Below are 13,540 nucleotides of genomic sequence, written 5' to 3'. Positions count from 1 at the left end.
TCCTCCTCCTCCTCCTCCTTCTCCTCTCTCTCTCTCTCCTCTCCTCTCTCTCTCCTCCTCCTCTCCTCCTCCTCTCTCTCCTCCTCCTCTCCTCCCTCTCCTCTCCTCTCCTCTCCTCTCCTCCCCTCTCTGCTCCCCTCCTCTGTCTCCCTGTTCTTTCCCTTTCTGACCACTAGGCTCAGTGGAAGTCAATCTGGAGGAGATGGACATTGTGCTAAAGGAAAGGTGAAATCAAATTTACCACAGCTCTCTTCCTCCCCACCCTCCTCCTCTTCTCCTCTACCTCTTCCTCCCCACTCTCCTCCTCTTCTCCTCTACCTCCACTCCAGCCTTCCTCTTCTTCTTCCAGTTTCATGACTCGTCATCTTCTTCTGCTTCTCCTCTCCTGATCGCCTGCTTGTCCTTATGTCATGCGTGCACTTCTCCAATATGTCTTCTCTTTCTCTTCCTCTTCCTTACTCACGTTGCAGGTCGTCGAGCGAACAAGTTCTGCAGGGAGAAGTCAAGAGGCTGAACGATCAGATCGCTCGAGTATTTCACCGCTTCCCCTTGCGCCCCATTACTGACTTTGAAGTTTGCAGATGACTGCTGGAGGCAGCCAGGTACGTTCTCATCGCTCCTCCTGCTCCTTATGCGCCTCCTCCGCCCCCCCCCCCCCCCTCCCCGTCCACCACCCACCAACACAATCCTGCTCCTGCCCCTGCTCATCCTCCTACTCTATGAGCTCCTCCTCCACCACCTTCTCCACCACCACTACCTCCTCTTCCTCCTCCTTCCTCTCTCATTATCTTTTCAGTCTCAGCAAGACAACCGCGGGCCCTCCAAGTCTTCCTGGGATGTCAGTCTCCTTTCGCAGATTTGTAACCATCGTGTAACCGATCACCCTGAACCGGCAGGAGGAGAAGAGCGCTTTGCTGAGAAGCTTCGAGGAAGAGAAAGTCTCCCGCAAGTCTCTCGTGTCAAGTCTGACCGTTACCATGGCAGCGAAACATCTTTCGGCATTTCTTGTTGCAGCGGGAGAAGCTGGAAGCGGTGAGAGGAGGAGGAGGAGGAGGAGGAGGAGGAGGAGGAGGAGGAGGAGGAGGAGGAGGAGGAGGCTCACTGATGCGCAGAAAGTGCAAGAGATTGAGTCAGCATTTGAGAGGGCGATCGAGCTGGAGAGCAAGAGACGGACACCTGACAGGTCGGGAGGAGGAGGAGGAGAAAGGGGAGGAAGACGAGTGAAAGAAAGAGAGGGGAATGAGCCGGAGTAGAGAAGGAGATTGAAGATACTGAGATGCTGGATGATGGTTGAGAAATATTTGCAGGTTGAGCTTCGCATCGCAAGAAAGCAAGGATAGCGACTCCGTCCAATCCCTTGATCTAGAGAAAGCTGGTAAGGGGGAGGGGGGAGGAGGAGGAAGAGAGGGGGAGGAAAATGAGCAGTTGGGGCGGGTTGGAAAAGGGGAATGGGGGGGGGAGGAAAACGAGGAGTTTGTTGCTGGGGGTGCCTGTAAGGCATGATGGTGTCAGGCTTTGATGCCGACGACATCACGAGCAAGTTCTCGAGCTCTCATCCCAGCTATCAAGGTAGCTGCCTGACATCGATAGGTGATGGTCACTTGAGATGTCAGGGGAGGAGGAGAGGGGAGGAGGAGGACGACAAGACGAGGTAGGATGCGAGTTGGTCCTGCCCTTTGATGACTCGCACCTTTTGGAACCCAAAGTCGTCTACAGCAGATAGAACATCCAGCAAGTCCAGCAGCGCAAGCCTGGGGCTCTACCTGGACAGCACGGTCACGCACTCCTCTCTTTGTTGCCCTCCAAGTCTTGTCATTCCTCCGCCCCCCGTCCCTCCCCTATTGCCTCCCTCCCTTCCTCCCCTCATCTCCCTCGTCTCCCTCCCTCCCTCCCCCTCTCTCCTCTCTCTCCCTCCCTGTCGCTTTCCTCCCTTCCTTCCCCCTCCCCCCGTCTGAATTCTTCGAGCAGAGGATCATCAGGATCCTTCCAGGCTCCATCGCAGCTCGTGCAGGCCTGACGGTTTCTCAGCTGCTCTGCTGGGCATGAATGACGTCAAGGGCAGGAAGGCGATGAGATCAAAGTCATCAACGGCGCTCTCACCAACAGCTCCACGTGACTTGATATGCTGGAAGAGAGCTGGGCCTGACATGTTGCTCTAGATGCGGGCCCATGCTGAGGGAGGGCGTCGGGGAGCAAGAGCTTGACCTGACTGTCAACCGCAGAGGACATGTACGTCCCGTCCCACTCCCTGATACCTTTTCACTCCTTCCCCGTTCCCTTGCTACCATTCCACCTGATCTCCACTCTCCTCCTCACCATCAGCTCCTCTGCCCCTATGTGGCAGTGTTTCTAAAAGTGCTGGTAGAACATCAAGATTTCTGTCTTCCAAGGAGAAGCCGGCAAGGTAGTTGATCGCTCACATGACACCTTTGTACATGACCAGTAGCCCTCAGACTTCGAGCATGCGAGACGGGAGGGAGATTGTATTGTAACAAAGTGTAAATGCTATCACACATATGATGCACCTGTACCTCTCACTCGTCTTCCATCTCCTCTCCCTCCACTGCTCCTTCCTCTGACTGCGCCACCCCTTCAGTCGTCTCCTCCTCTCGGATCGTCGTCTCTTCCTCCCCATCATCGTCGAGCTCTTTCTGTGAGAGATGGTGGCTGATGTATCCTATCACCTCAAGCACGCAAGCTGTATCTAGAGCGACACCTGTCTCAGGCTCTACCCGCGATTGTTTCTTCTTCTTGGACCTCTTGGCTTGCTGGGCCTGCAGCTTTTGAGATTGGTAGAGGTGGCTGCCTGTGTTGAGACGGACGAAGCTCCTGCTCTTCTCGCTCGACCGCAGAGCTTGTTGCACGTCTCGATCCGCGATGACAAACGACTGGATGTCAAGGATACTTCCCAGCTTTCTCCGCGTGAACTTCTTGTTGGATGACTTGAGGTACAGGTCGACTCGCGTCCACGCATGTCCCTGCCCGTGTTTGGGCTGGGTGCCATGTCCCAACATGCTCGACGGCTGGAAGAATGTCTCCTGCTCCAGGTTGACGATGCACCAGCCGTTCCATGACAGCCGGGTGAAGTCAGCGACCATGTAGCCCATCTGCTTGTGCCCGGGGTCGAGGGCCTTGAGCACGACCGAGCTGTTGACCAGCCGGTTCCTGAAGACTTCGATGCCGTTAATCGGCTTTGCGGCCTTGAGGTGGAGCTGACGGATCGCGCTCGCGTGGTCGACCATGTCTTCTGGGATCATGTCGATGGACCTGAGCTCGGCAACGACCGTTTCTTGAGGGTGGACGAGCAAGTCGTAGAGGCTGAGCTTCACAGCCTGCGCCTGCGTCTTGCCGACCTCCCTGACGTCATTCAGGTACTTGAGACGACGCGAGTAGTGCAAGTCCTTCTTGCTCCAGTTCCTGAACTCGAAACGGTCCGCGATCTTGTCGCGTATCTCCGCCTTCTTGCGCCGAGCGACGAGGAGCCTGAAGAAATCGTGGATGATGAGGGCGTAGGCCATCAGAGCCACCTCCTCCACCCGGTCCATCCTCGCTTCCTTCACCGCCTCGGGGACCATGCGCGGAACCCTCCAGTAGAGGAGGACGAGCATCAGGTCTTCGAAGTACACCGAGGAAGAGAACTTGGGCTTCTTAGGGCCCCCGAGCCTCAGGAACCTCTGCAAGAATCCATGCCGCTTGCTGATCTCGTTGTTCTCGTGCCTCACCGCCAAGTTCAGCTCCGCTCGCACCAGCACCTCGCACGCCTTCTCGTAGGGGCCGTACTGCACGCTCTCGTCCGGCTGCAGGAACCCCAGGGGAGCAGGCAGATCGAGCAAGAGCGAGTGCAGGCTGACCAGAGGCATCCTGCCAGTCATGCCGTCGTACCGCTGGAACACTTCGCTCATGACTGCGATCTGATCGCCCGAGGCACCGTGAGTCCAGCTGCTGTCCTCGACCTGAGCGACGTCGTCGGTGATGTAGCTGAAGTTGTCTAAGATCATACCGATGAAGAGGTTGAGCATGACGCTCTCGCAGACCAGCTTGAAGAAGACGAACCAAGGGAACGAGAGAGAGCTGCCGCAGTCGCCGAACGACTTCCCTTCGAACTGGAGCGTGCATGCTGGAGGTGAGACCTGGCAGTCCACCATCATCGACTGCCACTCGTCTCCCGTCACCAGCTGGAAGATCGTCTGCAGCGCCACCGGAAAAGTCTCGAAGTTAGCAGTCGGCCCGATCCTGCTTCCGTACTTGACTACCCCGAAGACTTGGACGAACACCACGGCAAACATGGAGTAGACGAGGAATAGAAGGACGACGATGTTGAGAAGCTGCTTGATGCTCTGCAGGAAGGTCTCCATGATGATCCTGATGGGCTTGAAAGCTTTCATGAGCCTTATCACCCTCATCAGTCGAAACACCCTCGCCCCTGCGCTGATTTTTGGATTGTTGGCGATGTAGCCCGAGCCGGTTCCAAGGGCTACAAACAGGTCAAACCCCTTCCAAGGATCGTTGTAGAAGCCTCCTGGCCCGTAAGCAATGAGGAAGATACACACTTCAAAGACGAGTAGACCGAAGAAGACGTCGTTCTGCAACGTCAAGATAGTCTTCAAGGTTTTTCCTGAATCTGTGTTCTCCATCAACATGAATATGACGTTGATACAAACACAGGTAGTCGACCATGTCTGGAACGTTCTACTTTCAGCAACTCTCTGGAACAATGTACTAACAATATTCTTGGGCCTCTTGAAGTACTCGTAGTATGGTCGGTGAGAGTTGACCTGACGCGTGAAGCGATGAAAGAGAACTTCTTGAGGGGAGGATCCTTTGTTTGCGTTGAACCCATCAATGATGAAGCCGACGAACAAGTTCATCACAAAGAGTCCTCCTATGATCAAGTAGACAACGAAGAAGAGTGAGTTGATGGGGCTGTAGTTGGTCGAAGGGCTCTGATCGATGTTTGTGATGTCCATGCAAGCAAAGATGATACTGACGTACTTGAATGTCGTGACTCTGAACAGGCTGATCATCGCCGAGTAAAAAGAGTCAAAGTTGAAGTCCGGGTTGTTCCACGCCGAAGGGATCATATATCCCGCGTCATTCACATAGTAGCCCATACATTCCTTCTTTCCCAGCGGGAAGTCTGCTACCGGGGTATTGCAATATTTCAGCTTCCCTCCAAACAGCCCAACAGCCATGAGTGCGCCGACGATGAACGTGAAGACGGCGAAGATGATGACATACCAGACAGGCAAGAGCGTGCTGATGAGAGCATCAATCACCACTCGCATCCCTTCGTTCCTCTTCATCAGTCGCAGAGGCCGCAGAGCTCGTGACATCCTGACGACCTTGGCTAGTTTCCCTTGCGTCAAGACCCCCGACTCCTCAATCCATGCGAACATGAGAACCAGAGTATCCATCTTGTTCCACCCGCTCTTGAGGTAGGCAGTCTGCGTGAAGTAGAGACCATTCGCCATGATCTTGCAGCCGAACTCAACTGTGAAGACAAAAACAAACACACGGTTCCAGTACGCCATCGCAGTGTAACTCACGATTGGGTCATAGCCCATGTCCTCGTATGGCGGAGTGATGATGAGGAAGAAGCAGCTTCCGAGGATGGCGGAGTACACAAACAGGTCGAAGATGTATTGCTTGCCCAACCAGACGAAAAACCTGCGGATCGGGCTGTACGGATAAAAGAAGAATAGGACGCGCTCCTCTAGGATCTCATCCACCACAGTCTTGACCACAGTGAGGTTTGTGACTTCCTTCAAGATCTTGGAGATGTGCGACTCATCGGCTCCTCCTTGATGGTAGTTGGGTATCAGGTCGTCCGCCTTGGCTGAAGGCAGGGCCTCGTGCATGGCCTCCTCCTGGAGCTTCTGAAGTTTCAGTCTGGACCTTGCCGGTAAGAGTGAAGGAACCGATTGTCCTCGAGACTCCAGGTTCCTTCCGATGATGCGAGAGTTTGCTTTGTAGAATCCCTCATATGCCTTCTTGAACAACTCACGGACTTTTGCTGCGTTTCCTGGTTTTCCTATGTTCTCGATTGTTACCGATATCTCGAAGTTTTCGATGATCACCGCAACGAAGAGATTATTCAAGATCAAGCTCGCAAAAACAAACCAAGACATTATGAAAAGGCAGACAAATATCTGCATTGATGTAGAGTCTTTTGCATACAAGGAACTATAAAGAACTCCTGACCATGAATCTCCGATGAGAAGCTGAAACATGGTCAAGCTGGCCAGAATGAAGGAGCTAAAGTTAGATCGTGTCAAGTCTCTCATGCAATTCTCTGAGACAGAAATGTCACAGTTCAAGATATACCTTCCAGCTATGACAAAACAAATGCCAACCATGACAATGAAAATGAAGACATTTGCAATCGCTTGCACACTTGAAACAGCTGAGAATAGAAGCGATTCCAGAGTAGGAAAATAACTCATGAGCCGATAAAATCTCAACGCGGGAAGCAGCAACAAGATGGGATCATATGTGATTACCCCAATCATTCCAACTAGAACCAAAACGAATTCGAATTTGTTGAAATTATCCTTCCAAAACTTCACCACGCCGCCGCTTTCTATCAGTCTCAGCAAGGATTCAGACATGAAGTAAAGATTACAGAACAAGAAACTCCAGTAAGCATTCTGCTGCCACTGCACCGGAGCATCGTACTGGTTTCCAGCCATCGCCACGCCATGAACCATCATCACTAGGTTGGTGAAATGCCTGAAGTACTTGTTCTTTAGCAGGCGAGCAGATGCTTTCTGAACAACGGCCTCTCCATCTGTGTTGTCATCCATGATATCAGAGAAGGCTGAAGTGCGGGTATGGTCTTCTAACTCAGCATCTTCTTCAGATTCAAGGAAGCCACTCTTGCCTGTCTGACTCGCTTCTCTCACTTTCTTGAACGTCCCAGTCACCACAGCCACGAAGATTCCGACCATCAAGAACGTACACAAGATGGTGATCATGGCCCACAAGAAGTAGGTGCCAATCATCGCCTCGGGCTCACTCTCAATCGATCGCAACAGGAAGTCGTACGAGCTGTCAGGCGCTACCAGTTGGCTGATGACAAGCATCCCATCTCCGATGTTGTCAAAGTTTGCGAAGCCATTGTTGGGGTTGCCTTCTCTTCCCAGGTCGTCGCACATTTCAGTGACAGGTTTCCCCGCATCAAACTCGCTCATCTGACAGCTGTGGTATCGCCCGTAGGGGTCGCGCGGGTACTTCTTGTTGTAGGACGCGATGCTCTTGGCGTCTTGGATCACAGGGTACGTCAAATTCTCCGGCACGGGCTGCCCAGCAGGAATGGCTATCGCGTATATTTTGCACCAGGTCTCGAACGGATAACCGCCGGCTATGGCAACCTGACCGGGGGCCTGAGTCTTGGTAGCACTCAGGTTGTGCAGGTCACAGGTGTTAGCCCACCCGGTGGAGGAGTCAGAGGCGCATGCTGGGATTTGACGCGACAGCGTGACACATCTCCTCCTGTATGACCTCGCGTAGATCGAGTTCCCGAAGATGGCAAACGCAGCCATCAGGAAGGTCAACATGGCGAATATGGTGGCAAGCTGCTGGAGACCCTGGGAAACAAGAGCATGAGGAGCTACAAGCGGCTGACAGTACATCATTACACACCTGCTTGAGGGTGAGGATGATCGCCTTCACCCCTGCAAGCGCTCTGATTTTCGTGAGAATGCGAAAAATTCGCAGCAGACGAAAAGCCCTGAGGTTGAGGAAGGGATAAGCCAAAAGTTTCCCCAGGTACTCTACGCCAGTGACTGTGATGATGAAGAGCTCAATCTTGTGCATGTCCGTCGACCGCAACCATGTGGACTCCGCAGAGTACAGCCCACATGCAATGATGCCGCAAAGAGCTTCGAAGAGCATGACTGCAAAACACAGCCCATCAAATATTTGAAATGATCTTGCAAAGGTAGATCCATTTCGAAAGTCGATGTAGGCTGGATAGAGGGCGATGTAGATGCTGTTTGACAAAACAACCTGGAAGGGTTTGAGACCATCTAGAGACAGAGCGACATATTACCATCAAGAAGAATGTGGACCACTTTACACTCTTATAGATCTCGAAGCATTGCTGTCGGATCAGACTTCTCCTGTTGAATCCTCCGAAGAAGTACGGACAGCTGACAGGAACGAAATCTTCCAATGTTAGGAGCTTTTTCTGTATATGTTGTCAAATGTCGCATGCAAACAGCAAACAAGGTGACCGGTTTCTTGGGGTCTGATATCTCCACATGCATGTGTTCCGGATTTTTGTCGTCGTCACCCCCATCAAACGTGTCCCAATGATTCAATTTCTTGTCTTTATCTTCATGGCCCTGCAAAGAGACTAGTTTGTCAGCGTCTTGTAGCTCGCGATAAGATTGGGGACATTATCCAAGGTTGCATCCTGTCTTTGCGATCTCTCTCCTTTCTCTGTCATCACATCAACTAAAGAGTTCATGATGCAGTGCGCAACATCATCACCTTGTTTGTAGCTCATCTCCTCTCGAATGATGTTTCGGAGTGTGCTTGGAGATAGCGGCCGGATATATTGCGGCATTTCACTGCGCAGTCGCCCAATTAGCACAGGGTCAAGCATCAAGGTTGGGATGCGCATTACTGAGGTTTATCGTAGGTTTGAACCTTATTTAGCGGATTAGCATTCTCAAAACCATTGTCCAGCCTTGTAGGTAAGTCAATCACTTTCATCCGCCCCATCGCACACATACAGAGGCTCTTGGACAGGAGCGGGCAGCGCCGTGGGGGAAGCAGCAGCAGTGGCTGCGTTAGGTAGTTGTATGTCCAGAGGTATCTGGGGAGATGTGACTTCCCTCAAGGATGCAGGAGTGTGTCGCACATTCTCTTGAACATCTTCTCCCACGTTCTTCAAGCGCCTTAGCTTCTGTTCCAACAGTTGTAGTCGTTTGAGCTTCTCCTGCAACATGGTCAAATCAATCATGTAAAGACTGCTGTCAGGCTACCTCAAGGTCCGACAGTCGTTTCTTTGCCTTCTCCGACTGATTGAATTTCCATCTGGCATTCAAAGAGGTCAAGGGAGCAAGGGCCCATGAAGGTGATATACTTCTGGTACTCGGACGATGACAATCCTGGCGGCGCGTCGTGCTGTTTGCTAACTGCATACCTTGGGTCACAGGGATTCATCATGTTCCAGGCCTTTCAGTACCTGCATTCTCCCATTCTTTCTTGATGCCCTCCATTTGATCTCCAAGCTCTTTCCTCACAAAGGAAAGTTTGTCGTCTGACATGTTCTCGCCGTTTGATCAAGCCTCCCCGGTCTTGTTGCGTTCAGATCAACCTTGTTCAGTTTGTTTCTTCATCTGTGACTCGCCCACCTCTCGACCGCAAAGCGACAAGCAACTCTAGCAGCAAGCGTCTCTTGGACTAAGCTCTTCTCCTTCACAGCATCTCCTGTCTCTCCTTTTCTTCGCCATCTCCTCCTGCCGTGTGTTGCAACCCGGCGCCTCTTGCCGGCTGGGTCTGCATGGATGCCGTACCTAACTGAATGGATTTCTGTAACCGTAGTAACGCTAACTCCTCAACGGCGGCGGTCCCAGGTCCGGGACTCGAGTCCCGGTCCCAGTGACGACTCCCGAGCTGAGCCGGGGCGGGCCCGGCCCGGCGGCTGCCAGTGGAGGGGGGCCGGCCCGCAGAGGCTCGGGCTGCCGGGGACGGCGGCCGCGGGGACTCCGCGGCTTTCCGGGGGGGCGCCATGCACGCCGCTAAAGCAATCGGGAGCTGAGCAGGCGAACTTCTCGGATCCGAGGGTGGGCGATCCCCGTACCGTACGCGCGGCCGTACCGCTCACCGGGCCGCGTCACTGTCAACGTCCGATCCGCAGCCCGGCATACCGGTGTTGACAGGTTTGGGTCAAGACCGAGTTCTAAGTGCACAAGAAACAAGCCTTCCGAGCAACTGAGGCGCGAGCTCAGTAGTCACTAGGCTGCGCGACACAGCTCAGGACACAGCTATCAATTTGACCTGCTATCTGGCTGGCATGGCTAAGCCTGTTGGGGGATGAGAGGTGAGGAGGCTAGTCAATTTGAGGAGCCGCGGGGTCATCATGGTACGAGCGGCGAAGACAGGAAATGTGACGTTCGAGGGGAGCAGAGCAGGTAAGGAGGTGAAGAGGAGAGATGAGGAGATAGTTTTGGATTAACTTGGGTCCATGGCAGAATTGCAGAAGAATGCCTTTTCCAACTCACAGCAGGGAAGTCAAATGCAGCAGGTTTGTACTCCAATCTGATTCCTAGCAGCTTCCTTAGACAAATTGGTCAGGCTTTCCAATCCAGTGCCAAGTGGAAAGCAATCTTCGCTACAATAGCTGGTTGTGGTTATACCGCTCAATTGAGGACTTGTTTTTGAAGCTGTTTGCTCTCAGAGCAAACGAACAAGGATAAAGACTCCTCTACTTATGCAGTCAATCAAGTCAACGACTCGGACACTGGGAAAGGTGTTGTTGTCTCCGAGAACGCGTCATGAGTTGTTGATCGGTTGATCGTAGATGGCTCTTCTTCACTAGCTCCATTCTTCATCCGAGGTCCTTTCTCCGTGTTTGATTGGGTAGTCAAGCCTCGCGCCCATTGCTGCTCTACTTATTGCATAATTTACAAGTTTCGATCGCTGGTCTCACAAGGGAGGATCCGCTATGAGATGGACGGGTTCAACCTGGACTTACGGTAAGCGGAGATAACTATCAACCCATGCTCTTGCTCCCTGAGAGCGTACTCAGATACATCACTCCAAACCTCGTGGCCTTCGGATATCCGGCAGAGCGGGTACGACGTCTCCGTCTTGTTGTTGCCACTCACAGCAAGTGGCAGACGCTGATAGAAAGAGTCACGAGAAACCATATCAATGAAGTCATTCGGTTCATCAACAAGAAACATCGTGGGAAGGTAGCGCTTAGTTGCTGTGCAGTAAGCAGCTCGTTTGAGACTTCGAAAAGGTCCTTGTCATGAATCTTGTCGGGGAGGCTGATGAATGTCTCTACAACTTCGCAAAGTTCCCCAAGGCAACTCATTCTCCCTCTTGTCTCCTCCTTCCCCTCTTATACTATCGCAGGTCTGCACGGATTGCGCCTTCCTCGACCATGGAGTGCCTTCCCTGGTCCAGGTGAGTCGCTGGACGCGCGCGCTCGAGCGAGAGCTGAGCCACACCATCAGATGCAGACCTTCTGTCAGATGACTGCCGCCCACCTCGCCCAACCAGGTCTGACCTGCCTGCCTGCCTGCCTGCCTGCCTGCCTGCCTGCCTGCCTGCCTGCCTGCCTGCCTGCCTGCCTGCCTGCCTGCCTTCTTTCCTCATACCGTACCTTTGCTTGTTTGCTGAGAGGATCTTTCAGGGAATGTTGTCTTCGCTCATTGCAAGGTCTTTACACCATGAAGTTCCCCCGCTAGTCAGATTGCTGAACCTCTGTCCCATCCTCACAGGCTGGCAAGGGACGGACGGGGCTTATGATCTGCTGCTACCTTGTATGCCCCTTGCCCACTGCCTTCTGCCGTAGCCTCACTACTTCCAGCTGTACGCCTACAGACAGTTGTTCCCGTCTGCTACAGAGGTCGCCCTTGCCCCCTAGTCCCCCTTGCCCCTTTCCTCCCTCCTCCCTCCTCTCCCCTCTTGACCCCAAGGGCTACTAGGCCATCAAGTTCTACTCGTGGAGGAGGATGAGGAACGGGGAGGGAGGAGTGTCTATCCCCTCCCAGATCCGGTAAGTGCCTACCCCTCCTCCTCTCCCACCTCTCCGACGCTTCTGCAGTTACGTCGGTTACTTCTCCCAGCGATTTGCTGCCAAACCCGGTGAGTCAAGATGGAAGAGCATCGGGAGGTTGACGCCCAGCACAGGCCCAGCTGAGATCAGTCGGATCGTTATCTCCAACTCCGAGCTGAGCATGGGGAAGCTGCGGCTGGTCATCTCGATGAACATCACAGGGTCGGACAAGGTTGGAGGAGGGGAAGGAGGAGAAGGAGGAGGAGGAGATGTCAGCAGGACGTCATCCTCCCTCGCAGGGAAACGCGTCTTCTGAGCAGATCGTCTACAACTCAAAGGGAAAGAACGAAGGTCACTATCCAACGCTCAGCTCCTCCTCTCACCCGGCCCTCAGGAATGCCAATCAACGACACGTCAAAATACGTCATCTTTCATTTTGACAAACGGTTGAGGTGAGGAGCTCTGGTGGGACTTGGTCTCGTCCCCTCCTGAGGTGCGACGTCAGGGTGGCGGGAGATGTCTGCGTGCGGGTGTATGGCAGGAAGTATCATTCCTCTCCCTTCGTCCTGGTCTGCCAGCTCTGGTTCAACACTGGTAGAGGAGGAGGAGGGACGTATGAAGTGCTCGACATTATGTCGATTTCGATGGTGATGGTGATGATTTCGATGGTGATGGTGGTGTTGTCATATTATGATATGTTTGTTCATGATGCGTTCAAAGTTGAGTTCGGTGATAATGTGCTTGTTGATGTAGAAGGTGTTGTTGTTGTTGGTGATGATCATGATGATGATGGTAATGTGATGTGCTCGTAGGTTTCATAGATCACACTCCGATGGTATTTGACAAGTCCTGCTTTGACCGCATCCCCAAGAACCTCCGGTCTGCCAGCTTCCCCAGCAGATTTGCAGCGCGTTAAAAGTTTGACAGCAAGCAACTGGGCGACGACTTTCACATTCAGATCTTGTTTGCAGACCAGGTGACCCTCCTTGTCATGCTCCACTATCTCAGCTTGTCATGTCAGCCGCGCGTCAAGTGCGCAGTCACTCATGCAACCTCGCGCGTCTACTGCTGGGACTGCTCGTACGACCTGCTCCTCCCCTCGTTCTCCCGCCCTCCTCCCTTCCTCTGTCCTTCAGTTGCTCTCCTACCTTTTTTCTCTTCTCTTCTTCTCTGCTCTCATCGACACCTCTCGTTTGATATGTCTCCTCGTCAGCATTCCTTTCATGAGCATCGAGCACTCCAACGAGGTTCACGCGCCCAAGATCACAGTAGACCAGGACAACTTGTCCCGACTCACTCAGACAAAGAGCAACCATAGGTGACGAGCGGAGAGGGAGGAGAGAGAGAGGAGGGAGAGAGAGGAGAGGGAGAGAGGAGGGAGATCAGATCAAGAACCCCTTGGGGAGGGGAGGGAAAGGCAAGGAGATTGAGAGGTGGAGGAGAGGCAGGGAGGAGGAGAAGAAAAATCAAGTTGCTTGTGAATAAGTAGGATGATGAGGGAGGACAAGGAGGAGGAAGACAAGGACACGGAGGAGGAGGAGGAGGAGGAGGAGGAGGAGGAGGAGGAGGAGGAGGAGGAGGAGGAGGAGGAGGAGGACAACAACCACCACCCCCCCCCCTGTGATCAGTAGGATCATCATCTCCAACAAGATGATGATGATGATGATGATGTTGATCGTCATCACGAGAAACGGAGGAGGAGGAGGAGGTGGAGGAGGAGGAGGAGGAGGAGAAGGATGATGAGGAAGAAAAGACTATGATAGGTTTCGTCAAGTTGTGAAGTTTGATTCCTCCTCGAAGGTT

The 13,540-nt window shown here is 53.1% G+C and overlaps 3 protein-coding genes across 3 annotated transcripts in view; 2 read left to right on the top strand and 1 right to left on the bottom strand.

Moving 5' to 3' along the window:
* Positions 1-2,046, top strand: part of GUITHDRAFT_146554 (hypothetical protein) — a gene marked incomplete at both ends in the record, with an annotated part of 3,616 nt that extends 1,570 nt beyond the window's left edge. The window contains 10 exons of the mRNA XM_005822275.1: positions 183-225; positions 471-531; positions 582-602; positions 797-838; positions 985-1,032; positions 1,113-1,183; positions 1,308-1,375; positions 1,513-1,569; positions 1,717-1,775; positions 1,969-2,046. Coding sequence (XP_005822332.1) covers positions 183-225; positions 471-531; positions 582-602; positions 797-838; positions 985-1,032; positions 1,113-1,183; positions 1,308-1,375; positions 1,513-1,569; positions 1,717-1,775; positions 1,969-2,046 — 548 coding nt within the window. The remainder of the gene's footprint in view (positions 1-182; positions 226-470; positions 532-581; positions 603-796; positions 839-984; positions 1,033-1,112; positions 1,184-1,307; positions 1,376-1,512; positions 1,570-1,716; positions 1,776-1,968) is intronic.
* A 418-nt stretch (positions 2,047-2,464) lies between these two features.
* GUITHDRAFT_166006 (hypothetical protein) lies at positions 2,465-9,275 on the bottom strand (the record flags this gene model as incomplete). Its single annotated transcript, XM_005822274.1, has 10 exons — positions 2,465-6,149; positions 6,663-7,619; positions 7,642-8,007; positions 8,051-8,188; positions 8,235-8,345; positions 8,653-8,692; positions 8,739-8,944; positions 8,991-9,042; positions 9,092-9,143; positions 9,194-9,275. 10 exons carry the CDS (start codon positions 9,273-9,275, stop codon positions 2,535-2,537), a joined length of 5,619 nt encoding a protein of 1,872 aa, XP_005822331.1. The 3' UTR covers positions 2,465-2,534.
* A 1,405-nt stretch (positions 9,276-10,680) lies between these two features.
* Positions 10,681-13,059, top strand: GUITHDRAFT_146552 (hypothetical protein; the record flags this gene model as incomplete). The annotated part of the gene is made up of 15 exons (XM_005822273.1): positions 10,681-10,706; positions 10,760-10,805; positions 10,851-10,925; positions 11,092-11,142; positions 11,460-11,501; positions 11,534-11,587; positions 11,667-11,737; positions 11,786-11,826; positions 11,872-11,969; positions 12,037-12,088; positions 12,132-12,189; positions 12,243-12,493; positions 12,550-12,616; positions 12,665-12,713; positions 12,874-13,059. The coding sequence occupies 15 exons, from the start codon at positions 10,681-10,683 to the stop codon at positions 13,057-13,059; spliced, it is 1,167 nt and encodes a 388-aa protein (XP_005822330.1).
* Between the last annotated feature and the right edge of the window lie 481 nt (positions 13,060-13,540).

The sequence above is a fragment of the Guillardia theta genome (assembly GCF_000315625.1).
Source record: "Guillardia theta CCMP2712 unplaced genomic scaffold GUITHscaffold_128, whole genome shotgun sequence".
In the NCBI taxonomy this organism is placed as follows: Eukaryota; class Cryptophyceae; order Pyrenomonadales; family Geminigeraceae; genus Guillardia; species Guillardia theta.
This window is presented reverse-complemented; position numbering and strand designations above follow the sequence as displayed.